The sequence below is a fragment of the Pituophis catenifer genome, unplaced genomic scaffold, assembly GCF_029215685.1.
Source record: "Pituophis catenifer annectens isolate HBS135680 unplaced genomic scaffold, rPitCat1.0.hap2 SCAF_2, whole genome shotgun sequence".
Lineage (NCBI taxonomy): Eukaryota > Metazoa > Chordata > Lepidosauria > Squamata > Colubridae > Pituophis > Pituophis catenifer.
In genome coordinates, this window is record NW_027256882.1 from 77,511,108 (window position 1) to 77,538,637 (window position 27,530).

The 27,530-nt window shown below is 36.3% G+C and overlaps 1 protein-coding gene across 1 annotated transcript in view; it reads left to right on the forward strand.

Moving 5' to 3' along the window:
- The first annotated feature begins 4,088 nt into the window (after positions 1 to 4,088).
- NUP210 (nucleoporin 210) overlaps positions 4,089 to 27,530 on the forward strand; it is a 91,490-nt gene continuing 68,048 nt past the window's right edge. Inside the window, exons 1-5 of the mRNA XM_070936982.1 lie at positions 4,089 to 4,610; positions 20,083 to 20,219; positions 21,454 to 21,585; positions 22,963 to 23,059; positions 25,701 to 25,851. Of these exons, the coding sequence (XP_070793083.1) occupies positions 4,444 to 4,610; positions 20,083 to 20,219; positions 21,454 to 21,585; positions 22,963 to 23,059; positions 25,701 to 25,851 (684 nt within the window). The 5' untranslated portion in view covers positions 4,089 to 4,443. The remainder of the gene's footprint in view (positions 4,611 to 20,082; positions 20,220 to 21,453; positions 21,586 to 22,962; positions 23,060 to 25,700; positions 25,852 to 27,530) is intronic.

Genomic DNA, 27,530 nt, shown 5'->3' on the forward strand with positions numbered 1-27,530 from the left:
ACTACAGCAAGTTGGGGAAGAAAACAGATGAGTTAAATAACAAAAGATTGGTACTTGACTGATTCTTGCTTGCCATGCCTGGCTTTTATTACTACTACAATTATTAATGAAAGGTTTGTCCTTGTAAGCAAGTCAGTTGCACAGTATGATCTCCCCAGATAGACTGCCCTTGCCTGAATTATTATTCCAACAAATTCCACAGCGCTGGATGTACTACCATGTTGCTATTCAAATCTTCTCCAAATGCAATGCTCTGGAACCAACTCACCCCAATTTGAAGATAGTCATTGTAATTAACAAAATAATCATGCTGTAATCACTGGGAAGGAAAGAATATTATACATGAGGCACTGCCAGGTAAATAGGTGATAGTCATGCTCATATTTGCTAATTGGTAGGAGAGGTCCTAATTTACCCTCAGATTGTTTCAAGCTACTTGTTAACAGCAGGCTACATTCACTATTGGATGACCAGCATGGAATATTGACTTGGTTTTCTCTGTTCCATGAATGTTGTCAGGAATACATAACTGTATTTCAAAAGTGCATCAATCCAATTCCACTATTAGATATGTAGCAATGAAAATTTGTATTCACTTGAATAGATTCTGTACAATTTGGAGCCATGCATTTCCCAGAGAAGCTTTAGGGTTTAATTTCATTTTCTTAATTTGATGTTTAACTGGAAAAGATATACTGTGCCTAAGCCATTTTCATATGAAAATATATTTGCTAAAATTGTATATTTTTTTCTTCTTTGGAACAGTAGCTCTCAGATATGCAGTATCATGGTATCTAGGCAATTGAGAATGAGGCCTGCAATATTAGCTGAGTGAAACAACTTTTTTTCCAAAAACTGTTATTATTCTAATGGTTGTAATTGAATGGCACATATTGTACCTGTTTGTGTAAAGGCATTCTAAGGGCTCATCTGGACAGCTTGCAAAAATTAAAAATGGATTCTGTAAATAAAACTGTGGAATTATTTTACTTAACATATTTTTTCTAATTTCAGACTTAATAGCATATTTTTCTAATTTCAGACTTCACTATTCTATATAATATGCTAATAATTTAAAGTCAGCTGAACTGTTGCAAAATTCCACAAAATATAAACTATATTCTAGATTAAGATAGGGAGCAAATTTTCTTAGTAAAACAATATACTACGTGCAAGCTTCAATCCCATTTTTGAAGTTCAAAATTGTACGGCTAAATTTTACATACATACATACATAAGATACATACATACAACTTTTCCCAGGAAAATAAGCCTCAAAAGACATAGTGTAAGAACACCTACTGTATTTTGAATATTTTTTTTTTAAATGAAAGAGTACAGCCTATCAAAAAAGAAAGCAAACCGTTTCAATTTTGTAGAGGAAAATTTTGCATCCTTGTAGTGAAACAAATGAGATTTCTTTCAGTAATATTTTCTTTCATGTATCATCAAGGGTTTAGGCAAAGAGGGTTTTTCTACCCTATAAGCATAACATTATAAGCAGAGAAGTTCAAGATATTAACATTTTCCGGTAAAATAACCTTGAATCTGGATAACTGTTGGGGTAGTTATTTTTCAGTTCAACTCATTTGATTTTCAAAGCCTTGATTTACATACTGTCAATTACATCTTTTATTCCTTAAACAGCAAAATTTATATTTATGTTGCTTTGCTTCATGTTTTCTAATGAAGTACTGGAATCCCTTGCCTGCAATCAAATTCTAATAATAATAACTTGTATTTTTCATTCTGCTGGCACTTTGCAATGCTGATATAATGAAGTCTGAAGTTTTTGTAAATATCAATTGTACATATTTTATAAATCTTCAAGATACAAATTAAAATTTCTCTGGAAAGGAAAAGTTGTTATTAGTTTTCATTTCTAGCCTTTCAGACTTTCTCAAGAGATTACAGTCACTATCAATCTGTAGAATAAAATAATCTTTAGCAATAGCACTGAGACTTATATATCACTTCACAGTGCTTTACAGCCCTCTCTAAGCGGTTTCCAAAAGTCAGCATATTGCCCCCAACAATCTGGGTCCTCATTTTACCCACCTCAGAAGGATGGAAGGTTGGAGTCAACCTTGAGCTGGTGAGAATTGAATTGCCGAACTGCTCGCAGACAGCAGAAGTAGCCTGCAGTACTGCATTCTAACCACTGCGCCACCACGCAGTGTCCATTTGAAGAAAAAAAACCTCTCCTTTATACCAGCATTCTCCAACCTTGCATGTACAGACTTATTTCAGTATGTCCTCATTCAGACCACACAATCTCTAGATCCTGGGACGAAGGCTCAGTAACATTACTTGGTCAGTCAGGGGCAAAGATATACATTGAGATCATCAGTATATTGATGAAAATATATTCTATGTTGATGGATGACCTTTCCCAGCAGCTTCATGTAGAAGTTAAACAAACAAAAAAAGAATAGAACTAAGAAGCACCACATTTATGTATGTCTCCATGTACATGTGCACAGGACTTGAAAAGACATGTAGAAGATGTCTCTAGTGCTATATTGTAGGAGAAACAAAAATTATCCAGTGCTACCTTCTAAAATTTAGGAAAGTATGGGGCCACCAATATATAGTAATGTCCCAATGCTGTCTGGCAATCCTGAAAATTAACCTTCTTTGGGGTTTGAACAAACTGCTCAAAACAACGAATTAGTGCTGATGCTACATTGAAACAGATGTGGATGCAAGGGAAGGTTACAGTTTTAAAATGTTTATAGGGAACATGACAGTGACAAGGGATGCCATTTCAATTCCTGAGGGGGTCCACCAAAAATGCAAATTAAGCCCTTTAAATTCATAATATGTCTATTTCAGGCTGTTTTTAAAACTATCTCCCTCCCTAGCAATTTGCCAATGAATTTCAGCATCTGTGTTTTCATGTCACACATGGACTCCACCCATAAACTGAAATAGCCCATATCATTCAGAGGGACTGGGGCTTTGAGAATCTATTCTTCAATTTATTCTTCAATCAACATCTCAACTCTGAATGATATATTTGAAATCACCTAGAAACTACTTGATATAGAGAAGACAGGCTGGACATGTTCAACTTTGCCTGATACAAGAAGATCCCATATATTTTGATATAGTGGCACCTATCAATAAAGTGTCTTGCAAACAGATCACAGTGATTCAAGCGTTTTTCTTCTTCCTTATAGATCAAGAAATAAAAGAGTTGGCTGTTTGTTTTTGTTTTGTTTTGTGCTGCTCTTAAAAAGAGTTTCACAGGAGCTCTGATCAGATGCATCAGAAACAGATCACCATCATGCAACAGGCTCCAAGACAAATTTTGTCCTACGTAAGCACTGCATTTCTTAGTTATCTTCTACAACTGTTTGAGAATCTCTGTTCTTTTGTGGTCCCTTTAACGGACAAGGAAAACCTTAGCTCTACTAAAGAATTTAGCTGTGGTTAGGGGGATGCTAAATCATATATTGCTGAATAAGCAAAATATACAGGTGGGTAATTTTATTAGGACAACGTTTAGCATTTGAGGGACATAAGAGTAATGCAACTATGCAAAAGAGGAAGAACAAGGTATTTGTTTCATTATTTCTAGTTGTGGGGAACGGAAGGGGAACTTGTAACCTGCCCCCAGTTTTTGCTGCCAAATTCAACAGTGTAGCTAAAGCACATTGGAAAGGCAGGGGTTCAGAGGATTTAGTCTGGCCATTGCAATTTGCTTATCTTACTAAAAATCATAGAAATTATAAATCAAAAGGCATGAATTAAGATTATAATGCAATATTATGGGGAGATAAAATCATAGGTGTGGGCGATATGATTAAGAAAAATTAAATTACCCCATTGAGATAGGCTTAAACCAAAAATCAACCCAAGCCAGTTTCAGTACTGACACATTGTACCAACTTTTGCGCTGTCTTTCCACCAAAATCGGTACAGTTCAGCGCGGGAAAGGCGGGCCCAGGAAACAATTTTCGACAGCTTTCTTCTAAACTCCCTTGTTTTCCACTCCTCCCGATCGCGGTCTCCGATAAAAAGCAAGTTCCCCGCTTCATTAGCGGTTGCCGAAAATAACGAAGAAAAAAAAAAAAGTTCCTTCCCACGAGGTCCGGAAGAGCGGCTGCACTGTCCCCAGCGGCTGTTGAGCGAAGGCAGCCTTGGCACCTGAGGCCGCTGCTTTCGTTCTCCCGCCTCACAGCCCCTAGTCCTTCTCACCCCGCCTCTCACACGGGGGGCCGCGCTTCGGTTTGCCCGCGCTGTGACGTCCCTTCGAATAAGCAACTCCAAGCGGGTTAATTCCATGCCGAGGACCCCGGCGGAGAAAAAGTGCCGCAACTTAAGCGTCTCGTCTTTATTTATATATTCGGGTTGAAGAAGCGCGAGAGAAAAAGCGCGCCGGACACCGGGTCTTTCTCGAGACAGGTGAAGGGGATTCCGTCGCAGCTTCCTGAGAGGATGACACCCGCCGTCTCCGCGCCCGGAGCTTCGCTTTGGCTCCTTTTTTTCCTCCTGCCTTGGGCCGCGGCGCCTTCCAAACTCAACATCCCTAAAGTGTTGTTGCCCTTCTCTCGGAGCGCAAGGATTAACTTCACTTTGGAGGCAAGCGAAGGCTGCTACCGTTGGTAAGCGAAGGGAGGGGAGGAAGGCTGAGGCACATGGCGCAGGTGCAGCAACCGCTGGCAAAACACGGGGGGGGGGAAAGCTTGGTGTTTAGTTCGGCGCTCGCAAAAGCGAGATCCTATCTTGGCCTACGCCGAACCGGTTAATCCGCCGGATAGTTTTAAAGGAGGAGAGTTGACTGGCTTCCAGTAGAATAGCTCTTGCTTTGCAGCCCGACAGAGTAATGATTAAGTCTCTTGGGCGCTTGCGCACTGCCTGAGAGTCGACCGCGTTGGAAACTCACACCTTGTTTCCGATAATCGGAAAATCAGCTCATCGATCGAGAAAGTTGGGTTTTGTTTTGTTTTTTCGAGGCAATGATTTGAACCGCAGACTGTTCCCTTTCACTAGTCGAGGATCCTCGGTTCTTTAGCTTCAGCGCTATTGGATTGTTGGTTTTGTTTCCTACTAAGTAGGAATATGTGCAGTGGGGCCTCACGATGCTACAAAACTTTATGGAACAGAGTGAATTCCATGTCAACGTGCTGGTTTTCTTAAGAAGCTAGGATGGGCTGCTGTTAGAAAGTGTGTTGGAATAAAAAGGAAATTGTTACAAGTCCTTGCTCGTTCAGTTGAGACAGTGATAAAACTGGTTGATTCTGTCTTCATCATCTCTTTCCTGTACTTATTACCCTGGGTTTTTTTTGGTTTCGCTTTTGTTTGTTTGTTTGTTTTCAGTACAGAACAAGCCCTATTGAAATGGACAGTTCTGTTGAAACTCTGAAATAAAAGACTGGGTAGTATAATAATCATTTTTCTTAATTATAAAAGAAGCATCTTTTTTTCTTAGGTGGAAGGCCTTCTTGCTCTCAGATAAGGAAAAATTCAGATTATTTCCAAAACAATTATGCCACCCTAACTGTGTGTGTGTGTGTGTGTGTGTGTGTGTGAGAGAGAGAGAGAGAGAGAGAGAGAGATCTTTATGCATCTTGATCTTTTCATGCATTATTTTTATTTAAGATATTTACATGCTGTCCAAGTCAACTCATTTTAACAGTAAAAATAACTTGTCTGTGATGTTAATAGATTTCCTGTGTATTATTCTGAAAGTTCTATTGGCGATTATAAAGAGTACTTGAAATACCAATACCAACTTGCAGATTTTATCAGAAGTAAGCCTGATTGTGTATAGTTAGTATATAGTTAGGTAAATTGTATTGGATTAAAACTTTAGTGACTATTGCATACTGTAATCCTAAGTATTCATAGCGACTTATTTGGGTTTGAAATATGTCCTTAATTATACAGAATGTGCAGGTATGATAGTGTTTATATTACTTCTTACTCAGACAATATTTTGAATTATTCAATTGTGAAAATCTCCAGACTCTTTCATAGTTTAATAAGTACAATGTCTATAAAGATGAATGAGCATTGTCTCACAATTCATTATTGAAAAGTACTTTCTATTCAGTGTCAGATATGTAACAGAAGTGAATATATTGCTATCTTCATCATATTTCTTTCTTAGAAGCCATGCTAGAACCAAGATTAATAAATATATTCATTTTTTTAAAAGTTAATTTTAATTAAAATGTATTTACATAATTAGATCAGACAGCAATAAGATGGTAGTGTTAAAATTTGATTGGAAAGCATAACAGGAACAAAGCTGCTTAAAATGCAGATCAGGTAACAATGTAATTGTACTTTTTAGTCAAAAAAGAACTGTCAGTCAGCTTAACTGGCAGTCTGATCTTGCACATTGTTAAAATAAATTCCAAAGAATTAACTGAAACTTCTTTGCAAAATTTCATTAAAAATTAATTAGTTCATGTTGGCCTTAAGCATAATGTAGCTTAGCATGGTATGAGACCAAAGTTATGGTCTAGGCACATTTAACCTTTAATGTTAACAATAACATTTAACCTAACATTTAAAATTCTAAATTGTGCTTATTATTGCCAGTGGTTATTTATCTATGGATGATGCTCCAGACAGCAGGGGGGAAAAATGCTCCAATGGTTTGCTGTTTTTATGCTCCCTGGCTGATGAACTATCCTCTGTAGGAAGTGGCTGATGCTTCTGGGTTTTCATTTTGCAAAAAGAAAAAAAGAAAAGAGCCATGACAGCCTGATTTGAGGTCAGAGTTACTACTTATTCACTGTATTCCAATGACATACTGGACTTTTGATGAGCTAACAATCACATCTTAGCCTTGTATTTTATGTGAACTTAGACTATGGTTTGGTATGTCATGCAGTGTTTTAAAAAGAAGAGTTGAATAAGCCTATTGTGTAAATATTGAGTTAAACAAAGCATGTGAACAAAGCTCCTTTGGTGGTGGTGGGTTTTGTTTTTGTTTTTGTTTTGCTATGGTTTGTTTTAGTGATGAAAAAACAGTTGACAAATAATGGACAATCTTTATTCCATTCCAGATGACATAGGAGTTATGATCAGACCAAGCAAGCATAATAAGCGGCATCTAACATGGGTCTGCTTTTTAAACATAATTTCAACCATGAAACCAGGTTAAATGATATGCCAAATCTACCCACTGCAACTCAGAAAACTAGACAACCACGATTTCTTCATTTAAAAAAAAAAGGTTAAAATGAACCATAACTTACAATAGAGTAGGGGAAGTCAAATCTAGATTTATGTATTTAGCTGTCCATCTCTGATGTTCTGGGTGAATAATTTGTGAAAAAGATAAATGGGGCCTTGTTCTTTCATTTTTCCCATGTAACGTAGACCAATCATTTCCTATAAATCTTGATAAGACAGAAATAACTAAATTTAAAAGTGATGTGAGATACTTCTTCATATTCTTTATGCAGTCTGTTTAAAAAAAATAAATTGCCAAAGATACTATTTAACCGTTTGTACCTATGTTGCAATTATGATAGATAATTTGCCTATATAATATATTTTGATGTAAGCAGACCCTGAACCTGCAGGAATAACGCTAAGAAGATGATGATTTATAGCTTGGCTCTAGATTTTATGAAAAAGGTGTAGAACCTATATAAATGTTGTACTACTATGGCCGTAAAATCAGAGTTTACTTTCTTCAGACATTCAGATGCTTTTAGCTTCTACAGTACATGCAATGAGGAAGGAGAATTAGTTGCTCTTCTATTGTTCAACGTATTGTCGTCCTGTATGAAAATAAACTGCACCAGAAGAACTCTTTTGTTCCTACAGGCTGTTCCTGTGATTTAGAACCCTGATATTGTAATCTAATATTGCTTGCATGTTTAAGCTGTTAACCATCCATGACTGACTGACCTAATCGCATTCGTACAGCAGAGCAGTGCTCACTGCAGCTGTGCAATGATCCAGATTTGAAGGAGAAAAGATGACTTGGACTGTGAAGAAATACCCAAGTTGTACCTATCATCAGCTTCGTAAAAAGGAAGTAGCTGTTCGATGCCACAAAAAAGACATGCTTAATTTCTAGAGATAACAGCATGTGAATTGTACACACCTATGTGTGCTCCAAATCACCTTTCAGAATTCAACAATCCTAGTGCTCGTGAGATGTTGACAACTATCTTAACAGTAGTGTTCAGAGTTTTCTCTCATTAGAACTGTTGGACAACTGACTTTTGATGTGTTATCTGCCTATATGTAATGTTGGTACTAGTTCCTGCTGAGTACAGGTAGTCTTCATTGGGGGGTTTCAAAAAATTTTTACTACCGGTTCTGTGGATATGACTTGGTGGGCATGTCAGGAGAAGGATACTGTAAAATCTCTATTCCCACCCCATTCCAGGGGAAGGTTACTGCAAAATCCCCATTTCCTCCCGATCAGCTGGGACTCGGGAGGCAGAGAATAGATGGGGGCAAGGCCAGTCAGAGGTGGTATTTGCCGGTTCTCCAAACTACTCAAAATTTCCGCTACCGGTTCTCCAGAACTGGTCAAAACCTGCTGAAACCCACCTATGGTAGTCTTGTACTACAGGTGGTCGATTTATGACCATGATTGAGCCCATCATTTCTTTTAAGTAAGACATTTGTTAGTAAGTTTTTCCCCATTTTATGAACTTTCTTGCCACAGTTGTTAAGTGAGTCACTGCAGTTGATAAGTTAGTAACCCGGTTGTTAAGGGAATCTGGCTTCCTCATTGACTTTGCTTGTCAGAAGATCACAAAAGGTGATCATGTGACTTTGGGACACAGCATAAATTTGAACCAGTTGCCAAGTATCTGAATTTTAATCGCCTGATCATGGGGATGCTGCAAAGGTCATAATTGTGAAAAACGGACATAAATCACATTTTTCAGTGTCGTAACTTTGAACGGTCACTAAACAAACATACATGTCGAGAACTACCTGGATTGGCTACATGTTATCGATCATTTGTCCTGAATGCACAGTACAATAAATAAGATTGTGTTATTGGATTAATTTCTTATAAAAGAATGATCTACCAGTAAACCAATTCCCTTTGGTAAAAATATGCATGTTTGTAAGTTAGAGCAGATAAACATAGTTTTGGGCAATTACTGGAATTGAATCTTAAATTTCTTATATAATTAACAGTCGTGGTAATGCACGATTCAGCCAAAATGAAGCAACTGATATAGCAATCAATCAATCAATCAATCAATCATCACCTGAGAATATTTAGAGAGTTCAGGAAGTATAATTAGGGTCAGTTCATTCAACAGTCTTTTTAAAAATGTGAACAGGTGTTAGTATTAATTCAACCTGTCAGTATCTTCAAGCATATATACGTGTGTATGTATGATTTATATGTGTATGTGTGTGTGTGTGTGTTTCTATTGAGACACCTTTATTTCTTTATCAGCAAAATATAAATTTTATATCTATCTATCTATCTATCTATCTATCTATCTATCTATCTATCTATCTATCTATCTATCTATAAAATATTTTAGCAATTGTCTATCCACTGCAGGATGAAGGCCTCTTCCACATGTTTCCAACCAATAGAGTCCTGGGCTTTCTTTTGCCAATCAAGCCTGCAACACTTGCTGATGTGTGTGTATCTCAAAATGTTGTATGTTTTTTAAAACTCTTTAAAGATTGCAGGCTGCATGCATTCCTGGACAGCTAATAATGAGGCCACACACAAGACTCCCCCCCCAAAAAAATTGAATTTTGTTATTTATATCCATTAACGATATTATATATTTTATATGCGGCCCAGGCAAACCAAAACATGCCTGAGTTAGATCTAAGGGTAATGAAAGTTGGTAGAAACAGATTGGAAGGAATGAAAGATATTTTTAATTGTAAAAACGTTGCAGATTAAACCAGTTTCCAAGAAAAATCTATTACTGCAGAATTTTCCAAATTTAAAAGTGCTACATTTTTTTTAAAAAACATTGTTTTGGAATTTCATCCTTTTCACTTGAAGAAAGGATATGTACCTTCTTCAAAAGCCTCAGTAATTAGAAATATTACAATATTTTCACTATTCCTCTAGGTTTCTAATTTTGCTGCTAGTGTAAATACTGTATTAATCTTCTGTCTGTATAAAGCACAAATCTCACAGAATTATTACATTCACTCTAGTAGTAAGACATCTGGACATTGTTTCTTGCTTCATAATTCTTTATGTGGTGTTTGAAAGAGGTTCCTTTTTCATGTAGAGTAGAAACCAACAGAACAGGAAGAACTATTGCACCAGACCTCTGTTTAATCTCAAATTCTATATGTAAAACAAGGAACGGAAATAAACTTTTAACAATCAGGGCTTCGTTTGTAGTTACTAAAGTAGGCTGCTTTACATTTTTATTTGTACTGTTTGTGGTTCTGCCTTGTAGAGTCTGCTGAAAAAGCAACGTGACGGAATATAGAATTATAAATGCACACACACATGCTATATATTCTCCAGGATTGCTAATCATTAATACTATCTGAAAGTCTGCATTACAGATTGGAAATGAGAAATTTGCAGATGTGCCATGGGTACAATTATCTACTTACATCACATGACATTAGATTTTTTCAGTCTTCCAGTTTGAGGAGTAGGGATTGTACAACTAGGGTTGTTTTTAAATAATGTGTTACAACGTGTTACATTTTATCTAAATAAAAGGTTATTAAATTGTGTATATATTTCAGAAGATTCAGATATATCATACTGTAACAGAGATTTTTATACATTCAAAGGAGAACAATTGATGCTTATGTTTTTCAAAAGATCCAAATGAGGTTAGGCTCTTGAAAATATATTTTGGCAAGTGGTTTCCAGATTTACATACCTATTGTTCAGATGGATTGATAATTTTCTGTTCATATAAATATTAGTTAATATGGCTAGCAACAGCTGGTCAGGGAAGTCTTTAGTTATTTAAGCAATCATTTCTAAAAATGATTGTGTTTAGAGATAATTGGCCAGGAACCCACCTCAATAGTCAAATCTGGGTCGGTCATTGGGACCCAGATTGTATCCTGCAACATTAGCCTGGGACATGTATATTTACCTTCATTCCACCACAGTAAGTTGGTTTATTCTCTTTCATTCTAGCTATTTTTTCTCTAGATCAATATTTTGCACTTCTGACTGTGATTTACCATCCACCCACCCAACCACCCCCAGTACGCAAAATAAGTTTTAAAATAGGCAGGATGTATAGATGATTCTTACATTTTTAAGACTATGGAATGTGTTAAGACTGCAGCCCTAACAGTTTAATCATTCATCAGTATGTTAATTCAGAAACAACTCTTGAATGTTCAATGGAATTTATTCCCTGATGAAAGTATGCAATAGTGCAGTCTACAAGTCCATATTTATCATGCCTAAGATATTGAAAGCAAACTGGTTTTGCCAACTGATCAGGCACATGAGTAAGACATTTACAGAGGATATGATTAAAGTGACATTTCTTGTCAAAAATCTATCACGCGTCTAAATCTGTAGGTGAGATAACTTGGCCTTATTTTATTAGGGATCCTTAATCCTGATGCTTTCTTTAGTTTTAAATAGGTATAACTGCATTCATTTGACATGCCATCTGTGCTTCAAAAGATCAGGACTGTAAAATAGTTGCTGACAAGAAAGACACATAAATGGTTGGATTCTTTTTACTTTATCTGAATTCACATTTAGGACTAAGACACACTTTGCTAAGCAGTAGCTTGTTGAAGCATTTATAACTGACTGGATTCATATCAATAAAATATCTAACAAACCACATAGTAGGATTGGACTATTAGCTAGGAATCAACAGCATATTAAAGATGTCTCACCCCAAGCCTTCACATGACTTCTTCCAGTGACTGCACTTAGATATTTTGCAACACAGGAGACAGAGTTGAATTCTGGAGCACCTTATAACAGAACGTTCAGCTTTCTCCCACTGTCACTTCCAACTGAATTCACTCACTCATGTAGGAATGGAACCAATGTACTGTAAAATGGTATATCACATCACTATTTCCTTGCCAGTACATGCAGATCTTGGTGAGAGATATTTCCTTTTGATCATCCAGCCAAGTTTCAGTGATGTATGCCAAGTGTGTGTGCCATGATTTCATTGCGAAAGAGGTTGGGTTATAAACAGATCTGATGTTTGGAAGTAGTCTGAGTCTGAGGCATGCATCAATCCATGGCCCTCTCTTAAAAATGGGGGCACCTTAAAGATTCAAAATTTTGGGCCAATCTTTCTTTTCTTGAAATGCAAGTATTTTCACTGCCTACCATTGCCATTCATCCTTTCATCTTTGCCCTCCTTATCTATCCAGTCCCATTCCCAATCACCCAATGTCAAATAGCAGCACCCAAACAAGATTTAATTACAGGTACAGCTAACCAACATTTTTTCCAATGTCCTACAGCCTCCCCCCACCCCTTCATCCTCTCTTTCTTCCATCTCTCCAGTTCCTACCTGGCTTTCACCCATCTGGGTCAGATGGAACAAAGATCCTGCCTATTTGCTTATTGCAGTTCTCATCCAGAAAGCAAATGGTTTTATCCTTATTTTGTTGGTCTCTTTTGTTTTATCCCAATGGTGCTTTTCCAAAAGGCAACTGGACTTTGTTGTTTTTTCTTTGAAAACATTTACCTTCTTCAGTTCCTTAGAACTAAAGAATATATGCAGTGCCCTTCTGGATCAGGCTCACAGCCCATCTGATTTAGCAGTTTATTCTCAAAGTGATGATCCAACTACAAGGAAGCCCATTAGCCTCTCAGCAGATTGCCTTCAGAGGCAGTCACACATATAAAGCCCTTTCCAGGCAGGTTCCAAATACAGGTCTCTTTAACTTGGAAAAGATTTTATACTTAAGTGATTTTTTTGATAAGTGTCATAGTGGGTGAAGCAATGTTATGTTATTTATTAGAAAACTTGAGTCTTACAAACCTACAGGATGCTAATAGTTGACTTAACACTTGACTGAACTGAAACAATCTTTGGTACCTAATTCTGTTGTGTCTCCCTCACATTCTGCCACTTATCTTTATCTACAATTATCAAATGAACAAAAAGAAAGGTTTATTTCCTTATGAATGCACATCATCTGAAACACTGTAATTAGAGATTCTTGGTAAACAAATGGGGAAAATGAGTTTGTCACACCTTCCCCTCTCTCCAGCATCTCCTTAGGTAGGAAGAGGAGTATGGACATGGCTTTGAAGAAGGGATTCAATAGCCATTATATAAGCATTCATGTAACCATGTAGGCAGGAATAATAAGGAGTGGGGGAAATCAAGATTGCCCTACCTTGACGGACAGTAAATCTCTGTCCAGTTTTCAAGATTCTATTATTATACCATATAATAATATTTCAGTAATTCTTGTGGTGTCTTATTTCCTGATCTGGTCTAGACATTTCACTGCCAGTCCTAGTATCTGCTTACTCTGAGAAAATGTTAACCAATATTGCCAGGTCAGTCTCCTCAAAAACATCTCCCAAATGAACATCCAGATGTTTCCTATATAGGAAGTCCTGAGTCCAACTGAAGAAATGCATTACTTAGCATGTCCCATGGACCCTTTGTGACTTAAGAAATTCTTTATGACTTGTGGTTTTATGATTTCCAAGAAACCGAAAGCTAGCATTGATGTTCTTGATGCTGTATGGGCAGATGTAAATCTAGGGGCTATTTTAATAAAAGCATTGTTCTTCAATCAAGTATTTGGGTTAATGGCCAGCCCAGATGCTGGCAGTGACAAATATTGATTAATATCAACAGAGTTTTTTGGATCCTGTTGATAAAATATTCTCTGTACAACCTGACTAGATTAAAATCCATTCTTGCAAGCAAGACACCTGAAAAGTGTGCAGGTTTATTACAAATGCTTGTAATAATCAGCATACTGGAATTTCCACAGACATTTTTCCATAGTCAGTCTTTGCTGCTTTAGTGTTAATGGTTACCTGAAGTTAGCAATCAAGTTAAATCAATAAACAAATGCGGAACGTGACTATCCATTGTGCTCATGAAATTAAATCCAGACAGAAGGCAAGTAAAGATAACTTTATGGCTGTACAAACTATATATAGAAAACATTTTTTATGGCTAACCTATTTATCCTGGTTTTTCACCTTATTCATTTATTTATAAAGTATATTGGCCATAGGGTAACTTCTGATTATGTTTGTGATCACAGCCACAGACTTACAGGTCTGTGTCCCTGTAAGGGATGTCCCTGGTCCCAATTCAAGCTTGTTATAGGTATGGAAAGGAAGGTCACTGAAAGATACTTCCCTCAGAATTTTAAACCCAAATCTTAGCAAACTCCATTGCCTGAACCAGTAATCCAGTAGTCAAATTAGGACTGAGAATAACTATTTTCTGTTTCTATTTGTTTCCACTTTTGCCATTTGTCACTTTTTTTCCTGTAACATAAATGAGAAGCTGTCTTCTTTTCTTGTAGATACTGGTGCTACTTGTTCTGCTTTACCTCTTTTTCTTTTCCAGGTTCATTACAAGGAAGTAATGCATAGTGAATAGTGATCAGTTTTCTTGTCATTAGTTTTCTACTTTATAAAGTTCCTGTCTTGGGCAGGAGTTGGACTAAAATACTTCCAAAGTCTATTCCAGCCCTGTGATTCTATGTTTCAGCTTGGGTGCAGTTACTAACTCCAGGAGTGTATCATATTATAGGTATGGCCCAGATATTGATGGCTTTGATGGTGTTTCCACCATTGAGTTTGGTTCTTGACTTCTGGGGGGAAAGGGTTGTTCATAAAAATATCTTATTAAATACTGAAATAAAAACTTCTTTCTGTCAAACCTGACAGCTGTTGACTTCATACCATGTTAACAGCACTATGGAAGTCATTTGGCCTTTTGTCATTATAATAATTTAATTAAACTTGTATGTCACCCTTTTGTCAATGACTTCTTCCCGGACTTTATTTTTAATTCCCTAGTGTACATTCTAGTGTACATTCTTGAAATTCCTGGTAGTCCCCCCTCACCAAGAATTAACTAGTTTAACTTGCTTAGCTCAATGAAATGGAATGTGTAGATGATCTTGGGCCCAAAGGAAAGAGATGCTGCCTAGGAAACAATCAGCCGAGAGAGAGAGGAGTCCCCAAGGAGTTAATGGTCAGAGAAAGAAAATTAGGAAGGACCTGTCCTAATTGATGGAAACCTGCCCTAAATGGAATCAAACTTGCAAGATTCAGTTAATGTACTCTACAATAAAGTCAATGTAACTTATTTAGTCATGTTTCCTGTCTATTTATTCAGAAGGCTGATGCTTTCTTAGATTCACAAACATCAGCTAGGTATTGCTACTAACTGCAGTAAAAAAAATATTTTTACTTTTTTGAGTCATTGGACTAGTTGCAGTTTTCATGGCAAGATTTTTTGCATAAGTGGCTTGCCATTCCCTTCATCGTACGGCTGAGAGACAACTATTGGCAAGATCAACCAGATGGCTTTGTGCCTAAGGCAGGACTAGACTCTTGGGTTCTAACCTGATGCTTTAAGTACTACAGGTAATTCTCACTTAATTCATTCTGTTTGAAGTTACAATAGAGCTGAATGAATGAGAGTTAAGATCAGTCTTCAAAGTTGTGGACATTGCAGCACTCTTGAGGTCATGTGACGAAAATTCAGGTGCTTGGAAGCCTCCACATTTACAACTGCAGCTTATAAATTTAATTCCCCTACCCACCTTTTTCCTCTGGTCTCTGCCCTTTTGGCCTGTATTCTACCATCACTTATCTCTGCCATTCTATCACTGATCTCTGTTGACCTTCACTGTCTTGATGCTGACAGCAAGGCTGTTCTCCTTCAAGAAGGCTGCACAAGGCCTATGAAAGGGAACAGCCTCAGCCACAGCCAGATATGCCTCATCAGCAGAGGGAAGAAGAGAGTAAAGGTCAGCTGAAGGTCAGTAGTAGAATTCAGGATGACCAAATGGGCAGAAATAGATGAGATAGCTGGATTTAGGGAACTGAAGTGGAGGTGAGCATGGCAGGGCAGGACAAGTATAAGGTCCTGGCCTAATGAACTGGGACTACTGGAATTGCTACCACTAAATAGTACAGTCACATGGTATTTTACCTAATAACTACTTCAACTTCCAAACAGAATTAGGGTTGTTAAGCAAAGAATACCCATAAATTGGCTTTCACAGTAAATATTTTTTTTTTTACTAGGGACAGAATTATAACATTGGAAATAGTTATTTAGGCCATGAAATCAAACCTCCTGGCCAATGCAATAATTTAAATTAAAGAATTTCTGACAGCTCATATAGATAATTGGTTTTCAAATTGTTCTTAATGTTCAGAAGGTTTTCTATTCCTTCCTGTAACTCAAATCCATTGTCATATTCTCTGGAATGATGGAACACATATCGTAACCAACCTGTTTGTGACACACCCCCAGGTATTTGAACAGTTCTGTCATACCCTCCTTCCACACTCCCACCCACATTTCTTCTTATGCAAAGTGAAACTTTTTCACTTTTTTCAATCCTTATTCACATGACTTGGCTTCTCCTCCTTTGGCTCATCTGTGGAACTTGTGGGTAGTGCTCAGAAATAGAAACAATAATTGAAGTGGGGTCTGATCAATGCAGAATTAAATAGAGCTATTACTTCTTGCTGTGAAAACTATTCTTATGTTAAAATGCCTAGAAAATCATAATTCAAAATGTTCTGATCTTGAAATGACTGCCTTCAGTATTCTGGCATGAAACAACAATGTTTCAAGAGTTTTGCTTTGTAAAAACAAAATTTTGTGTCATTTATTTGATTTATATGGTATTTTACTGTTCTGGTATAAGATTAAGGCAATTCATATATTTTTTTTTAAAAAAGCTGACATACAGTATAAATTAAAAAACAAAATAAATCAGCAATTTTATTGGCAGAAGAAATGCATTTTTAGAGATTGTTCTGTGAAACAAAAATGTGGCTGTTTCGAATAGCATCGTTTGGAACATCCCAATTCTGAGCAATAGCAATAGCACTTATATACCGCTTCATAGTGCTTTTACAGTCCTCTCTAAGTGGTTTACAGAGTCAGCATATTTCCCCCAACAATCTGGGTCCTCATTTTATCCTCGGAAGGATGAGTCAACCTGGAGCCTGATGAGATTCGATCTGCTAAACTGCTGGCAGCCGGTGATCAGCAGAAGTAGCCTGCAGTACTGCACTCTAACCACTGCGCCACTGCAGCTCATCAATATGATTAGATGGTTATTTTAAAGCTTAAGATTATGTTGCTTTTCCAAACTACTTCCACCCAAGCTAATAAAGAACCAGGGAGCATCATGCCCCTGCTATTATTGCTTTGTATGAATGAGGTCATACAGGAATAAGTTGTTAAGAAGAGAGGAAGAAAAGCTAAGAACATGACTAGGCAAAGGACTGTGATTCTTGGCTGCCAGCCTGCCTATTATTGTTGTCTTCTTAATTGCTGTGGGGAAATTAGAATTTATTTGGATTGCAAATATATTGTGCTATGATTTATTTTGCAGGTAGGTAGTATTTGTATATATTGTATTCAGATACTAATGCTGCTGAGTAATTCTAAAGAGCACTAGTATAATGTTGGTGAGGTGCTTTTTTAAAAAAAATTCAGGAAGCATTCTGAGAATTAATATTTATATATTGAAATAAAGAAGATCTCAGTTGAAGACAGAAAGGTACAGAAATTTGATAAGATTCTAAATTAAATTGTGTGAGAAAAGCTATGGGGATTTATTTTTACAGGTAGTCCTCAACTTAAAATCACAATTGAGCCCAAAATTTCTGTTGCTAAGCAACACAGCTGTTAAGTGAGTTTTACCGCATTTTATGCCCCAGTTGTTAAGTGAATCATTGCAGTTATTAAATTAGTAGCATAATTATTAAATGGCTTCCCCATTGACTTTGCTTGTCATATGGTCACAAAAGGTGATCACCTGACCTCAGAACAATGCAACCATCATAAATAAAGGCCAGTATCCAGATTTTGATCATAGGGATGCTGCAACAGTCATAAGTGTGAAAAACGGTCAAAAGTCACTTTTTTCAGTGCCATTATAACTTTGAATGTCACTAAATGAATTGTTGTAAATTGAGGACTACCTGTATTTGATAGTACTTAGCATGGATTACATTTATGTGTGTTTCTGAAATGAAAAATAAAGGAGGAACAGCTAATTGTTCCTATTCTTTCTTATGGTGGGAATGCTTTGAATTTTGTTCTGATGAAATACGTAACCTAAAGCTATTTCAAGTGTTGTTTCATCAGAACAGACTAAACTTGAAATGACTTGCCAGAGAATTTCAAGTAGTGTTGTTTTGTTCTGTAGGAAACAAAATGGTTTTTAATTTTGTGCATAGCAATCTAGGTAGTTCTCGCTTACCGACATTCAGCAACTATTCAAAGTTGCAATAGTTCTGTAAAAGAAGACTTACCATATTTTCCGGTGTATAAGACGACTTTTTAACACATGAAAATCTTCTCAAAAGTCGGGGTCATCTTATACGCTGGGTGTTGTTCTCCTGTAACCAGGCAGACCAGCCCGAAAGGCTCTGACGAGCCTTAAATGGCTCTGGCAATCCAAGCTCTGACGATCCCAGCTTTGCCTGCTAATCAGGCAACTCAGCTGGGATTGCCAGAGCCATGTAAAAGGAAAAAAGTTTTCCCCCTCCAGCTTGCTAACCTTAGCTGCTAGTTGCAACACTTGCCTTGCTTCACTTGCCTGAATCCATTCCATCAGCAAGCCACTCCCTGCTTGCAATCAAGCAGGCAGGGAGTTGTGGACTTCAACTCCCAGAATTCCTCAGCCAGCAAAACAAAGCTGGCTGAGGAATTCTGGGAGTTGAAGTTGACAAGTCTTAAAGTTGCCAAGGTTGGAGACCCCTGTTCTATTGGGTAAGTTTTTTCCCCCTTTGGGAGCTTTAAAAAAAAATAGTTAATTGGGTTTTTTTTTAGTTGTTCTTTTTTAGACCTAGCCATTTAAAGTTTAGGAAGTTTTAAATTTAGTTTTCATATAAAAATAAAAATAAAATAATATTTGTGCAGCTTTCTGAGATTTAGTATGTTTCTGTAATGTTTCACTCTAACTACACAAACACACAAAATCTCACAAAGCTGTATGTGGAATTTTGTGTGTGTGAAGTGTGAAAGTTGTTTTTTTGGGCTTTTTGTGGCTGTGTGAGGTTCCTGCTTGTTGCAGGGGCCATTTTGGGTCTAGCACAGCTGCTTTTACATTGTGGGTGAGCCAGTTGATGTTTTTTAATTTTTATTTGGTGTGCGTTGGAAGAGGGGTAGTCTTATATGGCAAGTATAGCCCAAACCCTATATTTTAACAGGAAAAGTCGGGGGTCATCTTATACGCTCAGTCGTTTTATACACCGGAAAATACGGTAATAACTTGTCCTCAAAGTCATAGCCATTGCAGCATCCGCATGGCCGTGGGATTTCAATTCAGGCACTTGGCAAGCAGCATATATTTACAATAGTCACAACGTCCCATTCTCATGTGATCTCTGTTTGTGACCTTCACACCCAGCTTGAACCAACCGAACACAATGGGAGAATGGCAAGCACACAAATGTTAGTTGTAAGTCGCAATTTTCAGTTGCATGGCATCACACTTAACCTGCAGTGATTTCTTTAATGACTGTAGCTGGAGCTAACATCAGAAGACATATTGTGGTCACATGACATTTGCAACACATTGCTTAGCAACAGAGGTTCCCGTCTAATTGTGTTCGTTAAGTGAGGACTACTTGTTACGCCAATTTCATTAGCATACTTTGCACAAGTCACCTTTTCAAAGTTGCTTCACAAAGCATCAGAAAAATTATAAAAATTCCTCGTGTTTTACAGCTGTTAACTGAACATGAAAAATGGGCTCATCTTGTTTCTATAATGCATTGCTTAATTGGGGGAAATGACAACTGACTGCTCTCTTTGTTCCAGCAGTAATAGCTGTTCTCACCATCACAGAATTCTCAATTTCCAAAACTCTTTGCTATCAAGACTAAAATGCAAAGGGTTTCAGCAGTTATAATTGGTTTATAACTCCCAATATTTTTAATATTTTAAATAGGTCTTCCACCAGACCAGAGGTTGCTAGCATAGATGCTATAGAACAAGATAACCGTCAGTGTTCACAGAAAGCTATTATTCAAGCCAGATCATCACAAATAACACGGCTCACAAGTATTATTTTGGCTGAAGATGTTTGTAAGTACTCTCTCTTTCTTCTCTATTAAGATTTTATTAGGACTAAATTTTAAGCACTTATAGGATTTCTACATCTATATACTACTAAAACTCCTGTGTCTGTTTGATTATTTGCAACCATTTGGATAAAATGGGGAATCATAGAGCAACCATTTTTGAATCAACACACTTCAAATGGGCTAGTTTACAGAATGTATTCAAAATCTGGGACCCATGATTCCTGTGGGGCCAATTTGGCCATCTTAAGATAAATTCAGTGCTGTACATGTAACAGCATGTATGAAGTGCCCCCTTTGGACTGTAAAATGCCATCTATCTATGGTTGCTTTGACAGTGATTTCCAATTGTGTGCATGCTCATACCTCAAAACACAGCTATTTTGAAGGATCCAGACTATCTATACTCGCTTGCATGCTCCAGTTCAGTTCGTTGCAATGTAAGATTATAAACCCACAGGGCAGTGAAAGAATTGGCACTCTTAAAGTCTGTAGAGATTCTCAGCCATCCAGGTCATGGTTTTCCCAAAGGTGCTTTTTCAGGAGGCAACTGAACTTTCTTTTTTTTTGTTCTTTGAAAACGTTTTTTTTCTCATCCTAGAAACTTCTTCAGCTGTGATTGGATGGTGGGGATTGGAAGGATTTATATTCCTTGCAGACAGCTGGTCATTTGCATCCTTTTAGAGGGTTATTGAAGCATGTGGAGGTTTATCTGTCTCCTCAGGGTCACCTGAGTAATCCTCCTGATTCCCATAGTCTGCAATTTTTCTCTGGAAATCCATTCCTACTCCCACACCATTCAAAAGGTGTTCATCTTAAATTATATCGCTAAAAGTCTATAGAGATTCTCAGACACCCAGGTCATGGTTGTCCCAAAGATGCTTTTTCAGGAGGCAAGTGGACTTTCTTGTTTTTTCTTTGAAGACATTTCACTTCTCATCCAAGAAGCTTCCATTCCCCACTATCCGATCAGAGCTGAAGAAGCTTCTTGGATGAGAAGCAAAACGTCTTCAAAGAAAAAACAAGAAAGTCCACTTGCCTCTTGAAAAAGCACCTTTGGGATAAGATTATTCTTATATAGCAATTCTGGACAAAATTCCTGCACAGCATGGTAGGCCATAGTCATAGTCCTAACCATCTAGAGGTAATGTGTTACAGAATGCTGTGCTAAACTGCTGGCTGTGTTAAAGTTTAATGTTCACTGGATTAGTAACAATGTTTTCTTCTTTTTCATCAAGTCACTGGCCAGGTCCTTCGCTGTGATGCTATAGTTGATGTTATTCATACTATTCACATAGTATCTACAACAAAGGAATTATATCTTGAAGATTCACCACTGCAGCTGAAAATTCAAGCCCGAGATTCCGAAGGTATCAAATGTATCACAGATTCAACATTTTAATCCATAGAAGGATAGCACTTTGCTCTTTCATGTGTATATTTGCATATTGCTGATTTACTTTTGTTTAGATATCATTAATACTCTAAGAAAATTTGTCTTACTTTTCTGGCATTAAAAAATATGCCATGAAAATAGTGAATTACTATTATGCAACCTTGTATACCTGTCCATTACACTTACTCATTGAAATCTCTTTTCTCTATGATACAGTATATGAGAAGCATCCAACCTTGGCAACTTTAAGACCTATGGACTTCAACTCCCATAATTCCCCATCAAGCCATGCAGGCTGGGGAATTCTGGGAGTTGAAGTTCAAAGCTCATAAAATAGCCAACATTGGATACGCCTGTACTATATTATTACATATTAATGATCTTAAATTATTTTTCCTTAAAGGTCAGGAAGTGACACATAGGGAACATTTATAAATATTCTCCAGATATATGAGAATTAACTTCCAGGATAGAAATTCTATGTGTTTTATTCCAAACAAAGTTGAAGGAAGATGGTTTATATCATGAAAACAATCAGAGATTTGAATTTTCCTAAGATTTATTGTGGCAACTTGTGCTGAGCCATTTGTGATGAAGTTCAAAAACATTAAGCAATTATTTACAGATAATTCTTTTTTGCAAATAAACTATCTTTAGGCATCTCATTTGCTTCATGAATCACAACTGTGACGAATATCAAGGAACATTTATTTTTAGAGTAAATGAACTTTCTGCATAACTGTTTGTTATCAGTAATAGGGATATTGCTAGGATTTTAAAAGCGAAACGTAAGTTGCAGAGGGATATATACATTGGATCATGATATTTGATCATTTGGTGTTTGAAGTCAGATTGGGATCATTTACATATAGTGTCTATTGAATAGAAAATGTGCTTGCAAATAATTAGCTGCAATTTCACTTTCTGTGGCTGATGAGGCATTGACAGTACTACTAAAAGAAGATTGTTTCCTTACCCTTTCTAATTTTCCCTAGTGCCATTTTAAATCTTTCCATTAAAAAAATCAAATTTCATGTTATGTATCTGATATTATTATATTTATAGTAATAGTTTACTTCTTGTATTATATTTATAGAATATTTAATATGGATTTGTATTTTCTATGAGATAAATGAATTGTGTTCTGCCTCTATTCCTCTTTTCCCAGGTCATTACACTTAGTCATGTTGCCAACTGCTCCTGAAAATGAGTTTACCTGATCATTTTATGTGTGTGCAGTTCTGCTTTATTTTCATTGTAATTCCCAAACATTGTGGTTGTGCATATAGTTTGACAAATGAAGGAAAACTGTCTTTACATTCTAATGGTTTTGATGTTCCATTATTTAAAGGAAACACTTTTAGCACACTGGCAGGACTTGCTTTTGAGTGGACCATTGTGAAAACTTCTGCAACTAATGAATTCTCAGATTTCCATAATGCACTACAGTAAGTTTAATTTATTCAGTTGTTAATATATGCATAAATGTAGACTTGTAGGTAAATGATTACATTTGAAAATGGTGAGCTTTTTCCCATACTTGTGCTAGCTTCTTCTTTTGCCCCTTTACCTACATAAAAAATAAAACTCAGTCTTATTCTCTCTTCTTTCTCTTCCTTTTATTTTTTCTTTTGTTTTAGATGCCCACAACTTTTGTTACCATGCACATCTGTATATGTGTTTATGGTAATACCCAAAAGTGCTTTTTCAAAAGGCAACTGGACTGTCCTTGTTTTTTCCTTGAAGATGTTTAGCTTCTCATTGAAGAAGCTTCTTCAGTTCTGATAGAGATTGCAGAGCTTTTAAAATAGCCAGATATAGTTATTTTACAAGAATATTTGTTTAAAAGGTATGGAGGAAGTATTTATTTTTCTAGAGTTCTACAGATGCATTTCCAGATTCCCACTATATTTGACTGTATTTTTCCTTGCCTTCATACATTTGTCATTTGAACGTTTTATTAAAGGCCAGTTAACTAGTCTAATTATAGTTGATGTTACGAATTCACAGTTGTAATTAATTGCAGTTCCTACATGGGATGGATATTTGGGAATCGCTCGCCAAAGAGTTTTTGAGAACAAACTACAGAATTTTCATGAGAATATACTTTTCTCTGCAGGATCTACCCTCTTGTAAAATAGCTTATCTGCAGAAGTAGCCCTTCTTTCATTACCTTTTGGAAGCACACTAAAGCTTTGGAGGAATAATATTCTATGCCATAAGTATGAGATCTAACTCGACTCTATTCATTTCTGATTTTTTGTATTTATTGATTTTGATTGTATTATTGTACAGTTGTAGCAGCTATCACAATAGGGACTCTACTTAGACTTATTGAGTGGGCAGATTAAATTCTGAATAAATGTTTTGAAGATCCTAAACTATATAGGGCTTTATAAATGTTAACAAGCACCTGATAGAACCTAGAAAAATACTGGTAGTCAGTGCAGCTCATATGAAATATGAGTGAAATATGACAATAATAGTTTTATTCCATTATCAGATGGATAGAAGCATTCTGTAGAGTATTCTGTTTCAAGGGCAACCCTGTTAAAGCAAATTACAATAGTCTAGTTGAGAGATGCATTAATGACTATACTCAGTGCATCTTCTTCCAGATAAAATCAAACCAGATGCATCAGCCAGAGCCAGGCAAATTGTTACAAAATCAATTAGCAAAATTGGGAATTTCTATTGACCTCCCCATTATTGATTTATCTATCTTGAATCAGGTTCATGGTTATTAACTGTACAAAATTGTATAAAATTCCATTCGATTTTTACATTCTCCACATAGAAGAGACAAACTTTTATTGTTTTGATGATTTTTTTTAATGTTTTAGCTTCATCTGTTTTAAATGCTGTTTGGATTTTTTTTTTTTTTTAACTACTGCTTGGGTATTTTTCCTTTTAACCTTCTGGTGTTTTGCTATGCCTCTAGTAGTTTTGGAGAAGTTTTAATTGTAATATTTTAAAATCAGTACTATTAGTTACCAACGTATTACATTTATACAATTTTCTAATTTAATAAATAATCTTGGAGGAGTATCAGCTCATAAGGACACAATGTTTTTTTTTTAGCTAACATACACTTTTAAAAAAAGCAAAAAAAACCCAGAAGAGATGTGTTAGAATTAAATTGGATAAAAAGGTGAATAAAATAAAGTTAAAGCTAGTTATTATAAAATAAATAGCTTGGTAATGGCATTGAGAATATTGGATATTTTAACATTTGGAAAGAGTGATGCCATCATTCAGATCGTATTGGATTTATGGAATTATTGTTTAGAAGTCAGCTAGCAACCAGTGGAGATTCTTGAAGGAAACCAGCATCTTTGAAACTTTCATCAACAATTCCAGAAAATTACCAAATAAATGTGATATACCAGCCACTCTGAACTTTAAATTCCATTTGATTATTTCTAGATAACTCTGGGTCTCTGGACATGATTTTAAATATATTTTCATCCACATCTAAAATAACTTGGGTTTTGATCAATTTTTAAACTATATTTCTCTCTTTTCTATTCATCTTCCTCCTGAAGTAACATTCAAAAGAATTTTTAGAAACACCAAGGATCCTTCCACATTTGTTCTGTTTTGGTAGATATATAACACACAAGATAGTGTAATATAATTTAAAAGTATTAAAACAGCTTTCCATAATGACTACATGGTTTGGAAGAAGGTATCTTAGACATTGCTTTTCTGAGTATATTCTGCCCATCCAACCCTGATGAAAAGAGAGTGCCTGCTGAATGTCCCGTTTTATCAGCAGGTATGACAAGAGTCAGGTGAGTTGCCTCCCTTCTTTTGGAACACAGTTACTTGAGACAAGAATGGCCGCATTCTTACGGCCTTTTGTGGAATAGTTAAGCCAGGATTTTCTGAAAGGCTTATTTGATGATTAATCAGCTACAGTAGAAAAAAATTCAATTTCATTAATGTTTGCTATTGTTTGCATTTATATTGTATTTTATTCTATTGTGTTTTGTACAATGTTTATCATTATAGTTTCTGGAAGGAACTGCTTTATCAGCCTTATAAAGAAATAATATTAATATTTAAAATAATTAACATTTCTAACAGAATTTTGAAATTTTCTGAATCAACATATATACCACCGTCATATATATTAGAGATGGAGAAAGTTGCAAAACAAGGAGATATTGTTTTAGTATCTGGAATGAAAACAGGGAGTTCAAAACTCAAAGCAAGAATAGAGGAAACTGTGTATAAGGTAAGTTACATCTAGGTGCTACATTTATCATGGTCATTTCCCAGCCAATATTTTTCTTCCTTTATGGTTATAGTCCTTCGATGAAACTAAAGCGATGCCCATTAGTGTTATACCTATACTTATTATTATTTAGTGCATGATGAGAACATGACAAAATAGAAGAAAAGACACACACAATTATGTACAAACTTCTATGGGGGTATGGCAATGGCCCTATAACTGGGTGTCCAATTCAACTATCCAGGTGATCCCACTTCTGGCATTGCTTTGTGAGGATCTTCTAGGGAACCAGAGAATGCATGTCATGGGCAATCTTGCACAATATGCACAATAGTTTCAGCACCACAATACCCATATTATAAAGATGGCATAATTCAACAGGAAGATGGCAAATATATTGGAGTCTGAAGGCCAATTTGATGTGGTGGTTAAGTTACCAGGCTAGTAACTGGGATTTATTTATTTTATTTATTTATTTAGTTTGTCAAGCATGTATAAGAAAACAAGTAGAAGTATGAACATAACATATAAACATATCAGTATAAACAGGTATAAGTATATACATAGGAAATGAGTACGAATAAATGGGAACAGTAGGACAGGGATGGTAGGCACACTGATGCACTTATGCACGCCCCATACAGACCTTTTAGGAATGGGGTGAGATCCACAGTAGACAGCTTAAGGTTAAAGTTATGGGGGTTTGAGGATGTAACAACAGAGTCAGGTAATGCATTCCAGGCATTGACTACTCTGTTGCTGAAGTCGTATTTTCTGCAATCGAGTTTATATATGTTTAATAATAAATAAGTTTAATAAGTTCTAGTCCCACCTTAGTTATGAAAGCCCTCTGGGTGACCTTGGGCCAGTTAACTTCCTCTTAGCCCTAGGAAGGAAGCAATGGAAAAGCACTTCTGAAAAACCTTGTCAAGAAAACTTCCAGAACTTGTCCAGGTAATCACCAGGAGTCAAGACTGACTGGAAGGCCTACAAATACAAAAGTTATTGTAGCGAAGATTATAAAAGACTATGAATGCAAGCTATGTAAACAGAAATATTGTGAAGAAAACAACTTTTTCCTATTTTATAAAATTCTACTGAAACAGAATATAGCGTCGTGTTGGTGGAATTTTTTTGGACATCTCAGAAGATTCAGTAAGTCTGGTTTTGGGCATTAAGAAATTTCATCTGAAATTGTTATCATTCATTTATGAATATCAACATCCATTAATGCTAATATCCATTGGATATATTGGCCGTTTTATTTTTATCCTTTTGTATTGTTCAAGGTCACTTCGTTGTTTGTTCATAACTATTTTTTTGGCCTTTTCTGAACCTAAATATTTGAAGTACTTTCTAATAGTATTAAAACATGTGGCCAATTTTCTTCCTTTTAAAATATATACGTGGAGATTGTGAAGGGTTAATACCACTTTATACAGTGGCCACACTTGGAATACTGCATCCAGTTTTGGTCGCCACGATGTAAAAAAGATATGGAGACTCTAGAAAGAGTGCAGAGAAGAGCAACAAAGATGATTAGGGGACTGGAGGCTAAAACATATGAAGAAAGGCTGAAGTCTAGTTTAATGAAAAGAAGGACTGGGGGGACCTGATAGCAGTGTTCCAATATCTCAAATTGGGTCAAAGAAGAGGCAGTCAGGCTATTCTCCAAAGCA